This window comes from Zea mays, chromosome 10 (genome assembly GCF_902167145.1).
Source record: "Zea mays cultivar B73 chromosome 10, Zm-B73-REFERENCE-NAM-5.0, whole genome shotgun sequence".
In the NCBI taxonomy this organism is placed as follows: domain Eukaryota; kingdom Viridiplantae; phylum Streptophyta; class Magnoliopsida; order Poales; family Poaceae; genus Zea; species Zea mays.
Genome location: NC_050105.1, coordinates 2,189,664 through 2,209,217, shown reverse-complemented (window position 1 = coordinate 2,209,217; position 19,554 = coordinate 2,189,664). Strand labels below are relative to the sequence as shown.

Below are 19,554 nucleotides of genomic sequence, written 5' to 3'. Positions count from 1 at the left end.
AAAGAGAGGGACACATGATCTACGTCCGAGTTGTAAAATAGGCGATGGAGGGGAGTGGGAGGGGGGCAACTATATATATGTGTTTAATTAGTATCACACGATCCATCCACAAAATGATCCAAAGTATGATTTGTGATGGCACATAGGACAAAACATATAATATTTAGACATATTTTGGTCACCAAATAATTGCACTTGTACCCTATGTTAAGCATGGGGTGATTGATGCTTATATCGTGTATGTGTGAGTCTGTTTACTCAATCAAAGTAGATCAAGTTGAATGCTCGATGCTTAAATATTATTGGACCTGATCAGATTTGATGGGCCTCGATCTGATGCCTCTACAGACGGTCCCTAGCTACATTTATATATGTAGGGGATATAGTTACAAGTTATTTATGAGCTATAAATATAATCTACTTATAATTGAGTAGTATCCTACCAGAGACCTTAGTCTATTGAAACTCTATTCTTTGCTTGTAAGGAATACAACATCTTACAATGTATCCCCTGTAGGATGTGAGGTGGTCCTCTAGTGATATGTTATCTTCCTGTACTTGTGGGATCTTGTGGTATATACTTCCTACATTCAATAGGTATCTAACATGAGTTAGCATGTTTATAAATATTTTTCAAAGGGTTTTCACTTGCTTCTCACAATGGCACTATGTCTAATTCATATGCAATATATATACCTAGTCGAACTTACTTAACCAATTAGGTTGTACAGTTTCTCCCTCTTAGTATGACTATCCATCATAAACCTAATCAAGCACTATATTTGTTTTGACCAGCAAAGAAACAGCACTAACAAAACCAAACATAGGGCTTTCTCTCTATAGGGTTTTGTTTCTCTTTTTTTCAAAGTGTGAGATTGTTCTGATCTGATTGATCGTTCTTCATCTATCTCCAAATATTGTTCTTTCATCTTGGTGTGGACCTAACTTAGCTTAATCATAAACTTAGCAAAAGGTTAGTCCATGGATTATTTCAATTAAGAAAACCAAACATAGGACTTTGTATCAAAAGTTGTAATGGTAAATCTCACTCAAGAACAATATATTTCCATTTAGAGCATCTTCAACAAGGAGCTCTAAAATAGAGCCCTAAAATTTAAAATATGATCGTGTTTAGTACTTCAAGAAAAAATGTACTCCAACAATTAGACCTTAAATAATGCTATTTAGTAAAAAATTCATGTTTTTAGGAAATAAATAGTTGTAGATTAAGAAGAAAGGAGGATGGTGCTTTAACATATGGGGTACTATATTTAGGACACGAAAGACCAAGCTCTATACTCGTTTGATGATTTTTATAAAATAGGGCCACTATTGAGGGTGGTTTATGGTCTCAAGCCCTATATTTTAAAATACAGTCTTGGTTTGTTTAGCGTCTCTTTTGGAGATGGAGATGCTCTTAGGACTTAGATAATACTGGCATTTTCTTGTTAACTACATGTATTATAATATAGTGTTTCCTTCTACATGGAAAATTAAGGTATCACTGGAAATTAAAATCTTTCTCGGGTACCTTAAAAATGGATCACTGTTGGACCCACAATCTGATATTTGTGAAATTGCCATAGTCTAAACCTTGACTATTCCAATGATTATTATTTGGAACAATTGGATCTATACCATTAAAAGATCCAAACTTTAGATATATATACTATGGACCTCACATGTCATTGACTCATGTGGACCCACATGTAAGTGAGATATTAATGGTATGGATCCAAAGTGGTGATCTTTTAATGGTATGGATCCAAATTTCCCTTAGGTCCCGTTTGTTTCCTTTCATTTTGAGGAATTGGAATCTTACTAATGGAATAAGCTATTTCTTTTAGAATGTGACATTCCACCACTTTCCAAAGTTATCATATTAGCCTATCTCAAATTCATAAGGTGGGAGATAGAAATTGATTCTATAGATTTACATACTATTTTTCCGATGCACAACTTATAGCACACTCTTTTACTTGCTTCGATATAACATAAATATAGTATATAACTATCTCTCTCATATAATTTAGGATAATATTAAAATATATTACATATATAAATATATGAACTTAATTAGTTTTGTCTAAACTATAATTATTAAAATGGAATTCAATTCCAACGAAACAAACGGGCCCTTATTATTTTTGGATGACTATGAATTTCCAAAACGATTAGGTATGTCTCTTGTCTTATCCGCCACACACGACACGACACGCGCCGGCCACAGAAACAGCGCTTCACTCCCCTCCGCGCCGCGGCGACCATGGAGCTCGCCACCGTCGCCGCTGCAGTCGCCTCCGCCGCTGCGCGCCCGCACGGGCCTTTCTCCTCTCCCCGCGCAGTCTCTGCCTCCGTCTCGTGGACCAGTCTCTCGCTCGCCTACACCTCCCGCTGTCTCTCCTCCACGTCCTCGCGACGGCGGCTGCGCTGGCTCCCCGTCACCTCGGCCGCCGTGGAGCTCCGCGAGGCCACTGCCGGGGGCGGAGACTCGCTCCGTGTCACCAAGACGCCGCAGCCTGGATCCAGTGTGAGCCCCCGCCACCTCCGGCCTCCCCTTCCTTGTCTCGCTTTGATTTTTTACGGCCACCTCTGTGTGTCATTTCTTCGTAGGTTAAGTTCAGCGTGGAGGTGCCTACTTCCATCATTCACGAGTGCTACCAATCCACGCTACAGGAGTACGCCAAACGTGTTAAGGTATCAGTTTCTGCGCAAACTGGCTGCAAACACGTGGACGAGCACACCCATATGAAATTTCGAAACGCATTATTGGTTCCTTTATATGATAACGAGGTTGGGTATGTTGCAAACAATTTCCTGGCACAGCAATGCATTTTAAGCTGTCACTTCAAATCTAATGAGTGCATGCTTCTGTGATCATGTACCTATGAGGCTATCAGTGGGTCATGCTCTATGCATTGCTTAGCACACTGATAGTTTTGTGGGTGTGTGGCCAAGTGCCCAAGTGTATGCCCAACATTCTCATGAAAATTGGGCCTCATCCTTTTCGTGTATAATATAGCGCTTTGAAATTGGAGACAGTCAGCCGTGCTTGCAATTCCTGATTTTGCCTACTCGCACAGAAGTCAGTATCAATTTATCGTAGCCGTAAGTAGCTACACTAGACATCATTTAAAGAAATCAGAGTTCCAAAGTTGGGGCAGAGATATGCCTATACGATGTTTCTTCAAAGAAGGGTGCTGTCTGTCAGTTGTCACTTACCATGCGAGGCTGTATATTCTACAGTCTGTTCTGATGTCCGTGCTGTTTCTTCTTGTCAGGTTCCTGGATTTCGGCCTGGGAAGACCATTCCAGAAAACGTTCTTATAAACTATGTAGGACCGCAACATGTACAGGATGCCACGATTGAAGCTATCTTAAAACATACGCTTCCTCAAGCACTGTCCTCGGTAATGAACTCTTAGTACTATTTGGGGATGCATCTCTGACGTCTATCATGATAAGCTGTTGGTTTCAAAGCGCTCATGGAAACCAAAATGTAGTTTTGGTGGTCTATATTTTTGTTACATCATCACTCGTTCGAGTGATGGTGAAGATTATATGATGAATCTAGCAATTATTATATGATGTAGCCATGTCATCATGCTCGTACTGAACAGACAACATGGCAAGGTGATGTACAGGCAAAACTATCTACTAACAGCTATGCAGAAATTCCATGTGCACCCTCCAGATATCTCCAGTGATGGAATAAGTCTTGAGCATCTAGAGGACAACAGTCGCTTTTGACTGTCCTCTGTAGTCCTTTAGCATCTAGAGGACAGCTTGATTGTCCTCTGTAGTCTCTTTAGCATCTAGAGGACAGCAGTCGCTTTTGACTGTCCTCTGTAGTCTCTTTAGCATCTAGAGGACAATCCTGTTGTGTAGTGTGTGTGAGAAGGTATGGTAGTGCAACCTCTAGGGCTATAAATATGGGTCTCCAACCCTTAGATGGGTATGACATTGTGTAGTGTTTGAGGAAATAAACAGAAAATTGCCCCAACTCATAGTGTCATCCTCTTGATGAGAGTTAGAGTCCCTCTACTTACATCCAGATCACTTCAGCAGTCTGAAACTCTGAATCTTTTGTTGAACCAAGACTTCTCCTTCCTCCCTATTGACATATATTTTATGATATGCACTTACTACTACATGTATCCAGCTAATTCTTCTCTTTTTTTGGTGTAAGGTAGAGGAGAGGGCATTAGAAGATTCTGTTCGCATTCTGACTCAATTTGATGATATGAGAAATTCTTTCTCACTCGACAATGTGTTTAGGTAGACAGTTATGCCATATATATGACCTACTCATTTCTTTTTTTTAAGAAATTTGCCTGTTCTTAACAAATAAGTTCAATGCTAATATACTACTATGTGATCTTGAGGTCATATACTTTGTTGATGTCAAATTTTGGTCAGATATGATGTTGCTGTGGATGTTGCCCCTGAAGTCCGATGGTTATCTGAAGACAAATATAGGAACCTCAAAGTTGTCGTTGAAATAGATGAAGCTGTTGATGCGGAAAAGGCGGCAGAGAAAGAGCTTCAGCGTCGTCATAAAGCTCTAGGCTTACTTAGAATTGTGGCTGACAGAGGCCTCCAGGTAATTCTATAGTTACTCTAGTATGTAACAAACTAATGACAGCTTTAGTATCTGTTAGCTATTCTTGTAACGAAGCATGTCTGTTTTGAAGCAAATCCTGGGCCCACTGGTTTTACTTGAAATTAGGCACTTTCAACAACTATTGCATTATTCCCATATTGTTTGTGCTCATCCCATACATTTATATTCATTATTGCTTATTTTGTCTCAGCTCTGTTGAATTGACCTTAAATACGCATAGTACCCACCAGTGTAGGGCTGTAGGCAATACTGTTCACAACTGGTAGCCCTGGTTGCTCTGCCTCTAAGAAACAGATACTACCCCTCCCTGGCAATTCTCCATTGAATTGCTTCTATCTACAGTCAAATTTGCATTGTTACAGTACAGTCCTGATCTGATATTGGTGTCAGTACTCGTTTTATGGCATAATTCCATATGCTCAACAAATGGTTGTAACATTTATCTGTGCGAGATGCAACTGGAGTCTAGCTATTTGTTCCCTTTGCTCTTCAAATGTTTCTTTGTAATCAGCAAGCTTTATTTTTGAAAAGCCACTAGCTTTAACAAAGGTGGAATATTTAATTAAATATACTTTGATGGTTAGCATCAACCAAATATTGTGTATGTGTTATCTAACTGCATTCATTTTCTTGGACATACGTAGATTGGTGATCTGGTGGTGCTGGATATATTTGCGGAAAGCATTAACAATGATGGCTCTAGAGGTGAAAAAATTTCATCGGCTGAGAGTACAGGTTTGTCAATTTTCCACACATCTGGCTTACATGTTATTTTCATAGCTTCGCCTTTAAAATTTATTATGAGTTACCCCCTTATTATAAAAAAGGGATTCTAATGCTTTATATAAAAACTATTGCGCCTAAAAGAAATGCTGTCATGCTCATGCCACACGTTTATGTTTGGTGCATTTGTTTCGCTGCAATTGATGTGGTGACATAAGTATCTATTAAATATACTTGTCTGCTGAGTTTTCTTTGTGCACCAGTTAGTATGCTGACTAAGACAACTGCCTTGCATCTCTGGTTGTTTGGAATCACAGTGCTATACTATATACCCTACTATGATTTTCCAGGTTTCCACTTGGACACTGAGGAAAATAGTAACCTTGTTCCTGGATTTCTTGGTTCGTTGATTGGGATTCGTGCTGGTGAGACTAGATCATTTCCTATCCAGTTCCCCGAGTCATTTGAGCGAGAAAGTCTACGAGGTGTCCGTGCACAGTTTACTGTGAGTGCTATTTCTAAAACAGCACAGCTAAAGATTTGTGTCCATGCTTTTCACTAACTACTTCACTTTGTGCTTGCATCACACACATTACAAGATCAATTAGTATCAGCGCAGGGTGTTACACTCCCGTAGTTCTAATCACTTCAGCTGGAACTCACGCTCCCATTTTCAATGTATTCTGTAGGTTGTGTGTAAAGAGCTGTTCTACAGAGAGTTGCCAGTAATGGATGACTCACTTGCTGTAAAGCTTCTTCCAGGATGCACTACAATAGACGAGGTTTGTGTTCTGTTCCTGTAGTAACTTAAGGGGTGTTTGGTTTCTAGGGACTAATTTTTAGTCCCTACATTTTATTCCATTTTAGTTGCAAAATTGCTAAATATGGAAACTAAAACTCTATTTTAGTTTCTAAATTTGGCAATTTATAGTCTAGAATGGAATAAAATGATGGGACTAAACATTAGTCTCTACAAACCAAACACCCCCTTACTCTCAGCCTTCTTGGCCATGTGCCAGTAAACCTGTCTCTCTTTTTTTTGGAAGTTAGTGCCGTCTGATCCTAGTGCATCTATTCAATTATTATCTGTAAACTGTGAACAGCAGAGAATCGTTGGCTAATTATCTTTCCTGTCTTAGTGATCAGCCCTTCTGACTATCGCAGGTTCGAGAGCGTATTTTGAAAAGATGTAAAGAAGTGGAGAAGACGGCCATAGAACAAGCAACAGACAACGCGATCCTTGACCAGCTCGGGAAGGTACTGACCTTACTTCCGAGACAGCCTTTCAGTTCCCAAGTCTTAGCGCGGGGGCAGATGGTTCACACGATATGCTTTATTCAAACTCTCTTTGCACCTTCTCTCCAAGACCATTAAGATTTTGCACTAACCTAATATACCTCGGTCTGCTCAGTTGGTCGAGGTCGACGTCCCTCGTGCCTTGTTTCAAGAGCAAGGGCAGCAGCTTTATGGAGCCAAGCTTCTGCAGCTTCAGGTACTACGAGACAGCCTAACAGTCAACCGATTTTGAACCGATCCTTTCTGAAAAATGTGGATTCGTTAATCGATCCCTGCAGGCGGAAAGGAAGCTGGATAAAGACCAGCTAGCTTCGTTATCAACCAAGAGGTCAGTGCAGGCGTACCTAGAAGATGAGAAGGAGAACATTACAAGAATCATTAAACAGATGCTGGCCGTTGGCGATATTTTCAAATCCGAGAACTTACAGGTGACAACAAAACCCCCCCGGTTTCGCCTTTAGTTGAAGTACCCTTTTCTTTGTCAGCGTTTACTAACACGGCAACGAATCATCATGCAGTACTCGACTGATCAGCTCGTCAAGGAAGTTGAGAACTCCATAGCGGAGTTCAAACAGTACAACCAAGACTATGATGAGGACAACATCAGGCAGCAGGTCTGGCTGTTTCTGGTTGTGACCTCCTCCACTAAACTACAGCCTAGCTCTGTTCTCACACTCATGCGTATGTATTTCTACGCGCGATTCAATGATGCAGGTCCAGGATGTCCTAGAGGCGGCGAAGGTGCTTGAATGGCTCAAGGAGAACTGCTCGGTCGAGTATATCAGGCGATGAGTCCCACGATGCTGGGTCAAGGAAAGCTCCTCTGAACGTGAGAAAGATGGTGGCTGGTGTGGCGGTCGGCAGTTTTGCGAGTGGCCTTGGTCCTTGCCAATGCCAACCAGCCTAGAGCAGTGCAGTGATTAAGAGGTGTGGCTAACAAACATTTGTCTATTGACTCGGTTCATGATATAAATTCGGATTTGGAGCTTTAGTAACTAGCATGTTTTCGGTAGAGACAATCACATCGCATTAGAGGGCGTGTTTGTTTGTGTTTATAATCTCCCCAGATTATATAATCCAACATATTTATATTTTGAACTTTATAAATTCATACTGTGGCCGATTGGTCGATCTTGCGCAAGGATAATCATGGAATTAAGAACGCTATACGAAGTGCATAAATATAAAATACCAATCGGTGTATACTATAAGCTAAATTTGAGGCACCAGTATTGCACTTAAATAGGATAAACATAAACTAAAATAAAATAAAATAAAATAAAGCCTGAGAAGCCTACGAATCGCCAACCATGTTATTATCAGAGTTCTGTAAAGTCGTAGCTAAACGGAGCCACGACAGCGGTCCGGCAGGCGCTGGCGCTCAGCGGTAGGACTTCTGGAACCTGGCGCGGGCGCCGCGGCCGCCGAACTTCTTGGGCTCGCAGCGGCGGGGGTCGGCGACGAGGAGGGTGCGCTCGTAGCGCATGAAGATGTCCTTGATCTCCTTTTTCGCCGCCTCGTCGACGTACTTCTGGTAGTATGCCACGAGACCCTTGGCGACGGCCTGGCGGATGGCGTAGATCTGCGACGTCTTCCCGCCGCCGCGCACGCGGATCCGCATGTCGATGTCCTTGAACCTGGACCGCCCCGCCAGCAGCACGGGCTCCATGGCCTTGAGCCGCAGCATCTCGGGACGGAGCAGCTCGATCGGGACGCCGTTCACCTTGATCATCCCTCGGCCTGGCTTCGTGTAGGCCACGGCCACGGCCGTCTTCTTGCGCCCGAAACACTGCACTGTGCCCGGGGTCGGGCGCTTCAGCACGGGACCCATGGTTGCGGGTATAGCAGCAATGGAGGCGGCGGCGGCGGCTAGGGCTGCGAAGGTGAAGGTGGCGGCGCGCTAGGGCTGCGGTGGCTTGGAAACGTTGCTGCGGTGGAGGCTTTTATAGTACGGATGGATGGAAGCGGTTTCCGGGATCGCCGGCGCCGACGAATGACTTGTTGGGCCGGGCCTTAGAAGGAAGGAAACCCGGTGGCTGGTGAGGCCCAGGTATTCGTTGTGATAAAATGGCCACTGGTCAAGGGCGGAGAAGCTAGGGTTTCGGCCCTCACGAACACTACTTGATCTTATCCGAGCGCGCCGTCCGGCAGCACCGCGGGCGGCGGCCGGAGTCGCCTCCCCGTGCCCGCGTTGCCCCCGCCGGCCTGCAAGGGTTGGTGGGTTGGTGGCGCGGTTCGTCGGGAAGAGGCGGCGCTTGCGCCCGCGGTCGCTGCCGGCGACGAGCGATGACGACTGCCCGCGGTCGGAGCGCGCGCGATGATGGCCGCGCGGGTTCCCCAAACACACTACACGAGATACTTCGCGATGTTCTTTTCCTTTGACATGTTCTTTTCCTTTGACATGTTCTTTTTTCGAAAAATTTGAAGTATTCTTTATTAAAAAAAAAGGCTTTTTATGTGTGTTTAATCCCGCTTGTCTTCTGTTTGTGCTTAGTCGTTCTATTAGTGTGGTTTGATTTTGTATCACGCTCGTCATTGACAAAGTGATTCCGTTCCGGAATGATACTAACAAAGAATGTGCCTTCTACTCTGTTACCACGGGTGGTCTTGGGTCCTTACCCTTCAGATGTTCTTGTTAACGGTTCTTCTCTCTTCGTCCAGCACATTGAACTTTATAGTACACTTAGTATCATTACATTGGTCCTTTTAGGATGGAGGGTGAACTATTAGAGTTATTATTAAGATGGTGGATGTTAGCTACGCTTTCATGGTGGATGTTTACTATGTTTTGTCATGTAAACAACTGCATGTCTTTAAATTTGTCTATCAGTATAAATAGTCACTGCACATGCTTAATAAGGTTAGATTACAACATCTGGTGCAGTCCTCTCCATATCTGATATTTTTCTGTTGCATCGATAGCCCTCATGGTTATTAAAAAATGTACTTGTTTGCCATGTATGTTGCTCAATATATGATTTGTGACTCACCTTGCTTGACAAGTTGGTATGATTAAGCGTTTTTTGGATCATGAGGGTGAGATGATAAACAACCTTTGGTCCACATAATTGGATTAGTGAGGTGGAAGCTTCGGATATAGCGGTGGGCTTTACGGTTGCCCTAATAGTGAACAGGTCCAGCACATTTACTACCATATTTTTCCCTTCGTAATCTAATCACTAAGGAGGATCGAAATTTTTTCATGCATAGCTTTGGTTCCCTCTCAACTGATTATTCACTTCAACTGTTTTTTAAATTCGTTAAGATGGAATGAAATTGCTTATTTAACCACCTATGCTGCCAATTTGTCCATTAGGGTTTCAGTTTATCCTGACATTTCATATATTTGGGACTTTTAAGTTGCCCCTATGGCTTTTTGCTGTGCCTGTGGGATGAACATGTCCCAACATTTACTCCATTTATTCACTTTGTCAGCTAATAGCCATACATGTTTTATGTTTAGCTGATCATTAAGAATGGGAAATTTACACTTTCCATACTGTGTTATACATGTTATGTTTGCCTGCTTGAACACCCCTTGTTTTGAGGTATCGTTTGGGAGCAAAATAGGTGTTCTGGTGGCAACAGCAGTGCCGGTGAGATGAGCTTTTGTCCCAGTTTACCACCAAGTGTGTCACTTGGTTGTTAGTGTCCTATGGGTTCTTTGTAGCCTTCTGTTTTCCTACTTTGTATCTTGAATGTGATTTCATGGTCGCTGGTTTTTTATCAAGAGGAGCTGGGTTCAATCGCCACTTAGATCAGTGTTTTTTGTGATTCTCTAATGCAACAACAGCAACCTTGTGCTTGGCTAAAGCTACAATAAGGATAATATTCTGAACTTATTTGCCCTGGTGATGTTGTAGGTTTACAGAAGAGAGAAATTCTGGCAGATCCAATTGCTGTTGCCGTCATTCTGATACAACCTGACTTGATGACTCTCAATGAAGCTGAATGCTGAAAGGTGTTGCTGCCTTGCAGAATGAAGCTTTGAGTTCAATACATGGAATTCATATTTGGTGGTGGTGTTTTGGAACTTGTTTATCTGCTAGGTGTTGCTGCCTTGCAGAATGAAGCCGTCCACATTGTCCTTGTTTATCTGCAAGATGCATGCCTGCTCTATTTCTTGCTCTTCAGTCTTGACTGATGCCTACTGCCTGAGTGCAGATTCAGTGTGATAGTTAGATTCTGCTGATGTGTTAACATGTTCATTGTAAACAAATTTCTTGTTAAACATGTGTGATCTCTTCAAGACCATGTGTCTTTGACCTAATATATTGCGAAACATTCTTCAGTTGTGTGGTGTTATCGGTTTACATGTGAACAAATCAATTTTCATGATTACCCTCGTTGGTAGTAGCTCCATGCCCATCGACATAACTCCGCTAATGGTCCCGGCGTCCACTACACTGCGCAGTCGCTCACACCCTTGTACCCCACCACCTACCAGTCCACGCTAGATCAGGAATAATTCAGGCTGTAGTTAGTACTCGCTTGGAAGAATGCAGGCTTGCAGCAACCGGCAGTTAACTAGAACATTAGTTAGGCATGGTTTGGATCTAAGGAAATAAAAGTTAGATGTTACTCCTCTATCCTGAATTGTAAATCGTTCTTTCTAAAAGAGTTAAAGCATCTCGAATTTGACGAAGTTTATACAATAAAACAATAATATTTGTAATATTAAATAATTATTATCAGAGTTTGTTTGCCTGGTGCAACCATCACAAGCAAATTCTGAAATAAAAGAAGTCAAATGCTTTGGTTAACATTGCCTTCCTCTATCCTTGATTTCTTCGGGGCAGAGATAAAAATGATGGTTCCAGCATATGCCAGCAGTAAAATGGCAATAAATGATGAAAGGTAGCATTAAGATGGCAATAGAAACCGAATAAGCCAGAATACGCCAGGAGTAAGATGGCAATTGAGACTGAATAAATTAAAGGCAAAATAAAATCTGCTACGCCACAGAAGAATATGGTTTCATCCCACAATGTTCCAGAAACAGCAAAACCAAGTCTTTCTTTCATGATTACATTTAACATACCTTACAAAACAACCTTTGACTTGACAGTATATGCTTCAACTGAACCAACAAATCTTAAGGTACAAACCTTTCCTAAAGATAACCTGAGTATTACAATCTATCTATTTTGTGCAACTGGGAAAGGCTGAGAGCCTGTGTCAGTGAAATGTGTTACATTAGATTAGCCAATAGAGACAAGATAGACACACCCCTTTCTGTTTATTTTCCTCTGTTAGATCTTGAAAATCTATTAGATCTGTGAACCTTCAGCTTAATTGATGGCACCTTTCTAGACAATGCTTGCCAGATCATCTGGACTGCATCATCCTTCTGTGATGGATACTGATACTCAAAATGTTTATCCACCTCTTTGAGCCTATCCCACATCTTTGTCCATTGTTGCTTGCTTACACCACTGAGCAGTCTCATCAGGTAACCTTTCTTAACAGCATCAGACGAACGGACAAAGATGGAGAATTTTGAATAATCCAACACATCCTCATAAGGTAGCTCAATGTCGTCACTGATGATAACAGGGACACAGTGGGTAACTATCGCATCAAACAGACGATTGGAAGAAGGGGTGTCCCCAGCAATATTTAGGCAAAATTTTGATGAGTGCATTCCTTGGCTAGCTTTGCTGGCCCCATGGTCCTGGACACTTCCAAAGGAAAAGTAAACATCCTTTTCTTCTTTGAGCATATAATATAGCTCCTGTCGAATGCTCCCTCCCTGGGTATGGATGATGCAACATATTAAATTACAAAACGCCAATTGTCACTAAACGACAGAATCACTTAAATCTGTAGCAGGACAGTTCTTAAGTAAGAAAATAACAACTAGCTGGCAGCAATTAAAATAGGTTCACACAATCGTTTTTGGCATAATAGTTCATACACGGTACCATTTGTTAGTGTTACCACCACAAAGGGTTGAAACAGGGGGAAGATGTTAATTATCAATTAATCTCTGGAACACAAACCAAGTGTCTTTCTGACGAAGATAGAAGACTGAGAAAGCCTGTGTAAACCTCTGTGAAGATTATCAAATTACATAAAATTCATCCAGAGGTTCAAGCGTTTAAAACAAGGTGATGGATGCAGATTAATCAAGAAAGGGCCTTATGCATAGTTTAAGCACCTATTACCTACATAAGATTCTAAAAGCACAAACACCACAACATATATCTATTTTAGTTGACAAAAAAAATTTGTTGTATGGCTACATAATAAGTTTACTTTACTAGTAACTACTATCAGCGCACGTTAGCAAAAATTATGGCGCTTTCTAACAGTTGTAACCTGTGCTATCAAAACTCATCAACATTTGAACTCACAATTACATCAGGACTCAAGAACTTCAAAGAAATAGAACGACTATGTACTAACTACGATGAAAAAAATCAAGGTTTTTGTATATCTATTTAGCATACCAGATCAATGTGGACAGTTCCTTTTGGCAACAAGGAATCATGATCCATGTAAGCTAATTTCACAAAATTCCAAATTATGCTACTCTTATTGCATAACTTGCTAGTTCCTAATTTATATTTGACAAAGCTGATTTCACTGAGTTCTAGATTTATGCTACTCATATTGTGTAGCTTGCTGGTTCCTGATTTATATCAGGCAAGTTTTGCTACAAAAAATGAGTCTTTATTGCAAAAGACAACTTTTTCGGTGGTACATACTAGATTACTACTAGTGGAATGTTCAACGCTTGACAGTTTGATATTGGTTTAATCCACTATCAAACTGTTAAGCATTCAATGTTCAATGCTTCAGAAATTAGCTTAACAGGGTTAATGTTCAATGTTCTGAAGCTGTTAAGCATTAAAGACTCATTTTTCGTACCAATGAAAAGAATTCCACCAAAAGCATTCCACCAAAAGAATTAGCTGTTAAGTATGATATTGGTTCAATGTTCTGAAGCTGTTAAGCATTGAACGCTCTATGAGTTGTGTCCCTCATAATTTACTACTAATTTTGTTAAGCATTGAACGCTCTATGAGTTGTGTCCCTCATAGAGCGTTCAATGCTTAACAGCTTCAGAAAGATTAACTCACAGAACCAACTAGTAGAATGTTCAATGCTTCAGGGCTTCATACCAATGACATAACTCACAGAACCAGCAAAATTAGTTGCAAAATTCAGCGAGCCAAATTACCTCCTTCCTGTAAATTGCTCCACGGAAGTATAACAGGGTCGGCCGGTCATCGAACCCGGCCGAGTCATTGGCGTACGTCTTAGCCATGTGCTTGTAGGGCGCAATGACATCCTTCTCCAAGCTAGCTACCCTCGGAGGGTACCTCCCGAAGTCTGACAGCACGAACACGGCGGGGTGCAGCACCGCCCGGGCGTGCAGCAAGCTGTTGGGGTGGTGCGCGACGATGACGTGGTCGGCACCACCGTACCTCCTCCACTCCGGCCGCGCCGCGAGGTACCGCACCAGCTTCTCCTGGAGGACCCTGTCCCTGCTGACCTTCTCGGGCGGCACGGGCCGGTAGTGGCGATTGTAGCTGAGGGACGCGAAGAAGGGGACGAAGACGAGGTCGGCATCGCGGGAATCGGAGACCCGCACTGCGGAGTGACGGCCGCAGGGGGGCGAGGAGGAGAGGAGGTCGAGCGTGAGCCAGTACTCCACGCTGTGCTGCTGGTTGAGCCCCCCGGGGTAGCGCGGCGGCGGGGAGGCGGCGGTGACGTCTGGCCAGACGGAGTCAGGGGACGGCGGCGACCAGCCGAGGAGGCCGAAGTGGAACTCGGGCGGCATGTCGTACATGAATACCCTGACGGCGTCGCGGGGGTCACATCTGACGACACCAGCGGCCGGGGTGGCGCCGGAGGTGGAGCTGGATGCTGAGGCGGAGGAGGGGTCATCGGGGCGGCCGTTCTCGTCGAGAAAGGAGAGCTCCTTGCCGGCGGTGGCGTTGGAGTAAGAAGAAGCGGTCACGGCCGCGGGGACGGCCGTGGGGAAGGCGTGTGGCGGGACGGGGAGGTCGGTGTCGGCGGGCCGCCAGCGCGCACCGGCGGCGGCGAAGAGGAAGATGGTGGAAGCGACGAGGACGGTGGCCGCGGCGAGCGGGAGGAGGGTGCGGCCGCGGGGCGCCATGGGGCAGCGCGGGTCATGTCTGGACTGGAGGCGGCGACGGAGGGAGGAGCATAGCCGGGTGGGGTTGCGTGCCGTGCCGGATGGATCGATCTAGGAAGGGGAGAGGAGAGGACGCGTGAACAGCTTCTAGCCTTTTCGAATTCCGCACCAAACTCGTCAAAATGTAAAAAAAAAATCATTCTGGATTGTTTTTATTAGGTAAATCGTGCTGAATTGGTTGATTGGCCCACACAACGTAATGGTTTGGGCCGTCCGTAATGGACAAGGAAGGCCCAAACATCGAAAGTATTTTTAATTACCCGCCTGCTTTGCAAAAATAAATGGGCAAATGAAAGAACCTCTACATCTATTTTGTAATATATAAAATAATTAAATAAAGTTTGTATCTCTATCTAATTTGTACCGATTGTTGGGAAATTAAGTTGACGATCTATATTATAAAGATATAGAAGAAAGTTATTGAACATCACCTCAATGGAATAGCGAGGATCTCTTCTAACCAAATCGGTTTCATACCTAAAAGATCAACCATGAAAGTCATTTTTAATAAGACAAGTGATAGACCAGTATAGAGAACAAAAGGATGATCTACACATGTTTTTATTGATTTGATTAAGGTTTATGATAAAGTACCAAAAAATGTTATGAAATGGATTTGGACAAACATAAATTTTAATGAAATACATTGGGCTCATTAGAATATCTCCAATAAAGCCTTTAATCATTGTGTTGTTTTAAGATATTGGGTTCAACTCATAAAAACAGGTAATCCTGTTTTATAAATTTTTTAACAAAAAAACATAGGTTAGACAATAAAGTGATCCAGATATACTACACCCTAGATTAGTGTCCTATTTTTTCTACAATATACTGAACCTTTTGTTTTCTAATAATATACTTTATTTTCTAAAATACATGATATAGGGCTTAACTGGTGGAGTTCGATTTGTTTTTTTAGTACCCTAAACACTTTATGTTGTAGTATTTTAATTTTGGGAGCATTATTTTGAGGCACCTTCATGAAGATACTCCTAAGGACCAATGTTGTGACTAGTGTTCGAACAAGTAATATGGACATATACAACTTCACAATTAGGACAGTACTACATCAAAGATCAACTTTAAGCACTTACCTTTTCGCCTTTGTGATGAATAAGGTCACAGGGGGCGTAGAGGGGAAATCCCTTGGTGTATACCTTTTGTCGACGATGTAGTGCTAGTTGTTAAAAGTCGTACAATAGTAAATAGGGAAATAGAGTTACGGTAGAAGACTCTACGATTTAAAGATTTTATACTCAATAGAGGTAAAACGAAATATATGTGGTACTGCATATGAGAAAAGAGATGCTAGTTTGGAAGGTCAAGTATTGTCTCGAAAGGACACATTTAGGTATTTAGAATCAATGCTACAGATAAACAGAGATATTGATGAAGATGTTAACGACAGAACCAAAACAGTGCAGACAAAGTGGCATCTAAGTATCTAGCATTTTATACGACAAGATGATACCACAAAAGTTAAAAGACAAGTTTTATAGAACTGCGATTATACCTGCTATGTTGTATGTTGTAGAATGTTGATTTAGAAAAGGGTGAAATGTTCAAGAGATGAGTGTTGTGAAACTGCGTACCTGAGGTCATACAAGAAGCGGTCGAGTCTAGAATGATGATGTATGTGATTGACTACAGGTAGCACTAATGGTAGAAAATCTTATTTAATATTGATTGAGTTGATTTGGACATGTCCAACTTAACGAGTTTACACAGTGGAATTATGTGATAGCAAAACGATATGGACGTAGATATAGATATAGAGATGCAGATATTAAAATGCAGACGCAGATATATAGATGTAGATATAGATACAGATATAGAGATGCAGATATTAAACTCAGTAAAAGTTAAACTTAGATGCAAAAGCGAGGGATCGGCATTTCAGACTCATGCACTAGCTGCTGCATGTTCATTACAGTGGCATGGCATGCATCGCCATTCCAGATCTAGTTTAACGTTCTGAAGAACCAGTCCCCAGCCGTGCCGTTTGCATCGCAAGCAGTCAGCCAGTCGAAATATCTCTCAACTGAATCCATCTATTGTTAGCCATCGGATCTCCTATATATCTAGGAGCTTGCGTACGATCCATCTCGATCTCCACTCCACTCCACCTCCGACCTCTCTCCATTATTCCATCCCGGCGGCGGCGGCGGCGCGCGGCGTGCGTGTCACACTCACTGATCAGTATCCCCGCGGGCCGTACTCCTTCCCTTGTCCGTTCCGCTGCGCAGCAGACGGCGCACGGCATGGCCAGCAGGAACAAGGCGGCGGCGCTGCTCCTCTGCTTCCTGTTCCTGGCCGCGGTCGCCGCCTCCGCCGCCGAGGTGTGTGTATATATAATATATGCATGCTGCACTGGTTGTGAGTTGCAACAAGCGTTGGCGACGATGCATCGTTTTTATGATTTTATATATCTCTCTGCTTGCATGTTGCATGGCTCTGCTCTCGCGCCGATCTCCATTCCCAATGCGATCAACAACTACGAACGAAGATGATCGCCGGCAGTGGGATCGGCGACGGCGAAGGTGAAGAGCTGGACAAGGGCGGCGGCGGCGGCGGCGGCCACCACAAGCACGAGGTAAACGATACAGTCTGATGAGCTGACGACTGGATCGGATCGGATCGGATCGGAGGACGAGCACGAGAGATGGATGAGAACCTGGGAAATGATGAGCTGACACGCGTCTGCTGTTGTGCAGGGCTACAAGAACAAGGATGGCAAGGGAAACCTGAAGCCCTCTCGTAAGTCGTTCTTCGGCTTTCAGCTTTGTTCAGTTTTTCTTCTTCTTCTTCGCTGCAATCGCCCGAAACACGGGCATCGCGCTAGCTCGGCATTTTCGCGCGCGGTCATCGTTGACACGTGTCGTCTCGTCGTCTGCCGCTGCAGAGTGCGGCGGGGAGTGCCGGCGGCGGTGCTCCAAGACGCACCACAAGAAGCCGTGCCTCTTCTTCTGCAACAAGTGCTGCGCCAAGTGCCTGTGCGTGCCGCCTGGCACCTACGGCAACAAGGAGACCTGCCCCTGCTACAACAACTGGAAGACCAAGAAAGGAGGGCCCAAGTGCCCGTGAGTCGTGAGAAGATGGCGGCCCAATACGCGGTTTTCCCGGCGGCTACGCGGGCGGGCCGCCGGCCCATCGTAACCTACCACCGTAGTTGGAAGCGTCGTAGGATAGGTTAGGAATAAATAATAGCCTCTCTTTTTTTTTTTTGCCTTGTTTCGGTGTTTGTTTGGGCCGGGCCGGCTGCCGCTTCTCTGGTCTCTGGTCTAAAAAGTTCCCGAAAAATATTATATATTTAATAAGAAGAAGAAGGAGGGGAAAAAATCAGTGTGACCTTTTCGCTGGAACGAGGGATGAGATGGGGAAAAAATCAGTGTCACTGACCTGTAGCAGCAGCAGTAGCAGCGCCCACCAGCACCAGCGGCGCCCCGGCCGATTGGACGCGAACCAGAAACAGACACGACGGCGTGTCCATCGACCGATCTCCTCGCGCCAATGGCAGACACGCTGGCCCTGCCCACCAGGCCACCACCACCACCACCACCACCAATGGATCCAGAGCGATTTGACGGCAGCCGATCCGATCCTCAGCCTGTACCTGTACCTGTACGTGCGCACAGGCACAGCACACAAGTGGCGGCTGGCTGTGGCTGGCTGGAAAAGATCCACCCACAGGAGAGAGCAGAGCTAGCAGAAGAAGAGAAGGCAAGGCAACAGCTCCAAACTCCAACCAAGTTTGCGGCGCTGGGAGCCAATTCGCGCAGCTGGCCGCAAAGGAAAGCGGAGAGAGGGCTTCAATTGCACTGCACGCGGCTCCTCTTCCTCCTCCTCCGATCCCCGGCCCCTTCACATGCAGCAAGCTCTCACATCACATCCCAACCCGTCCGTCCGTCCGTCGCAAACGGTCACGCGCGCCAGCCAGCCAACTCCATCACCCGGGCGGTGGTGTGCGTGCATACGCATTCATCAACCACTGTTGCCCACACACCACACCCACAGGCCACATGAAAATGAATTGGAGCCAACGATTGGTAGGGGACCTCCGGGCCCTAGTACGTACCGGGTCTTGGCATCCATCTATCTATCAGCCCCCGCCTTCTTCTTCTTCCTTCTGATAGCTAGAATACCATTAGTAGCCAAGGTGATATTTTTTTTATACGCATGAGCATGACGATGAACTAGCTAAGCTGCAGAAGCTGAATGACTGATGGCATGCAACAGATATATAGATATATATACTGTACAGCACTGTGCGCATGATCTTGGATGGCAGTGGTCTGGAAATAAAACAGACATTCTGCTGGACAGTGGGGGGATTAATGCATGCTTGCATGATTTGATATGACAAAAAAATAATACAGGTGGAGCCCTGCCTGCCTGACTGCATAATATCACACATTATCCGCCAGCTTGCTAGTACGTACGCGAGTAGGGCCTCTCTCTCCACCTCCTTATCTTTTGCTCCTGCAACTCAATTCGTCAGGTCAAACAAATCGATCCCCCCATCTGGTGTACTTATATAAGTGTAGTACTAGCTAGTAGGAGTTCTACTCGTGCCAAATTAACTTCGATCCTAGTAAACACAAAAAAAAAAAGTGCTGTAGGCTGTAGCTACCCCTCCAGGAACAGGAATGCATGCGTTTGCACTTGCTGCCTGCATTCAAGTAAGCTTACTACATTACGACTCCATTAATTATTGACCAATGGTGACCTGATGAATTGGAACACA

The 19,554-nt window shown here is 44.0% G+C and overlaps 4 protein-coding genes and 1 pseudogene across 5 annotated transcripts; 3 read left to right on the top strand and 2 right to left on the bottom strand.

The window, feature by feature from the left end:
* The first annotated feature begins 2,177 nt into the window (after window positions 1-2,177).
* Window positions 2,178-10,934, top strand: LOC103640683 (trigger factor-like protein TIG, Chloroplastic). 2 transcript variants are annotated; one of them, XR_002265533.1, is made up of 14 exons: window positions 2,178-2,530; window positions 2,614-2,697; window positions 3,282-3,410; window positions 4,190-4,278; window positions 4,420-4,603; window positions 5,269-5,359; window positions 5,698-5,852; window positions 6,037-6,129; window positions 6,512-6,604; window positions 6,759-6,839; window positions 6,922-7,071; window positions 7,162-7,257; window positions 7,358-7,570; window positions 10,507-10,934. XR_002265533.1 is itself a non-coding variant. In XM_008664166.3 (13 exons), exons 1-13 carry the CDS (start codon window positions 2,267-2,269, stop codon window positions 7,433-7,435), a joined length of 1,587 nt encoding a protein of 528 aa, XP_008662388.1. In that variant the 5' UTR covers window positions 2,178-2,266; the 3' UTR covers window positions 7,436-7,790. The 2 variants fall into 2 exon arrangements, 1 of the variants encoding a protein (XP_008662388.1); XM_008664166.3 differs by lacking the exon at window positions 10,507-10,934 and having other exon boundaries at window positions 7,358-7,790.
* LOC100284613 (40S ribosomal protein S16) lies at window positions 7,760-8,556 on the bottom strand. Its single transcript, NM_001157508.2, has one exon. The coding sequence runs from the start codon at window positions 8,472-8,474 to the stop codon at window positions 8,025-8,027; it is 450 nt and encodes a 149-aa protein (NP_001150980.1). The 5' UTR covers window positions 8,475-8,556; the 3' UTR covers window positions 7,760-8,024.
* On the top strand, window positions 10,025-10,130 carry LOC111590381 (uncharacterized; annotated as a pseudogene).
* A 642-nt stretch (window positions 10,935-11,576) lies between the features above and the next one.
* On the bottom strand, window positions 11,577-14,892 carry LOC100285531 (uncharacterized). The gene is made up of 2 exons (NM_001372302.1): window positions 13,830-14,892; window positions 11,577-12,395 (listed from the first exon to the last, which is right to left on the bottom strand). The coding sequence occupies exons 1-2, from the start codon at window positions 14,769-14,771 to the stop codon at window positions 11,883-11,885; spliced, it is 1,455 nt and encodes a 484-aa protein (NP_001359231.1). The 5' UTR covers window positions 14,772-14,892; the 3' UTR covers window positions 11,577-11,882.
* Window positions 14,893-16,914: 2,022 nt separating this feature from the next.
* LOC100282736 (GAST1 protein) lies at window positions 16,915-18,149 on the top strand. Its single transcript, NM_001369187.1, is given in 4 exon segments — window positions 16,915-17,149; window positions 17,317-17,403; window positions 17,525-17,567; window positions 17,713-18,149. Coding segments are annotated over 4 exon segments (390 nt in total). The 5' UTR covers window positions 16,915-17,071; the 3' UTR covers window positions 17,895-18,149.
* The last annotated feature ends 1,405 nt before the right edge of the window (window positions 18,150-19,554 follow it).

What these genes read in the sequence shown, in the direction of transcription:
- LOC103640683 (XM_008664166.3), top strand. Translation starts at nt 2,267, where the DNA reads ATGGAGCTCGCCACCGTCGCCGCTGCAGTCGCCTCCGCCGCTGCGCGC. An exon ending in GATGCACTACAATAGACGAG is followed by an intron (nt 6,130 to 6,511) that starts GTTTGTGTTCTG and finishes TGACTATCGCAG; the next exon opens with GTTCGAGAGCGTATTTTGAA. An exon ending in TCCTTGACCAGCTCGGGAAG is followed by an intron (nt 6,605 to 6,758) that starts GTACTGACCTTA and finishes CGGTCTGCTCAG; the next exon opens with TTGGTCGAGGTCGACGTCCC.
- LOC100284613 (NM_001157508.2), bottom strand. Translation starts at nt 8,474, where the DNA reads ATGGGTCCCGTGCTGAAGCGCCCGACCCCGGGCACAGTGCAGTGTTTC.
- LOC100285531 (NM_001372302.1), bottom strand. Translation starts at nt 14,771, where the DNA reads ATGGCGCCCCGCGGCCGCACCCTCCTCCCGCTCGCCGCGGCCACCGTC. An exon ending in GAGCAATTTACAGGAAGGAG is followed by an intron (nt 12,396 to 13,829) that starts GTAATTTGGCTC and finishes ATCCATACCCAG; the next exon opens with GGAGGGAGCATTCGACAGGA.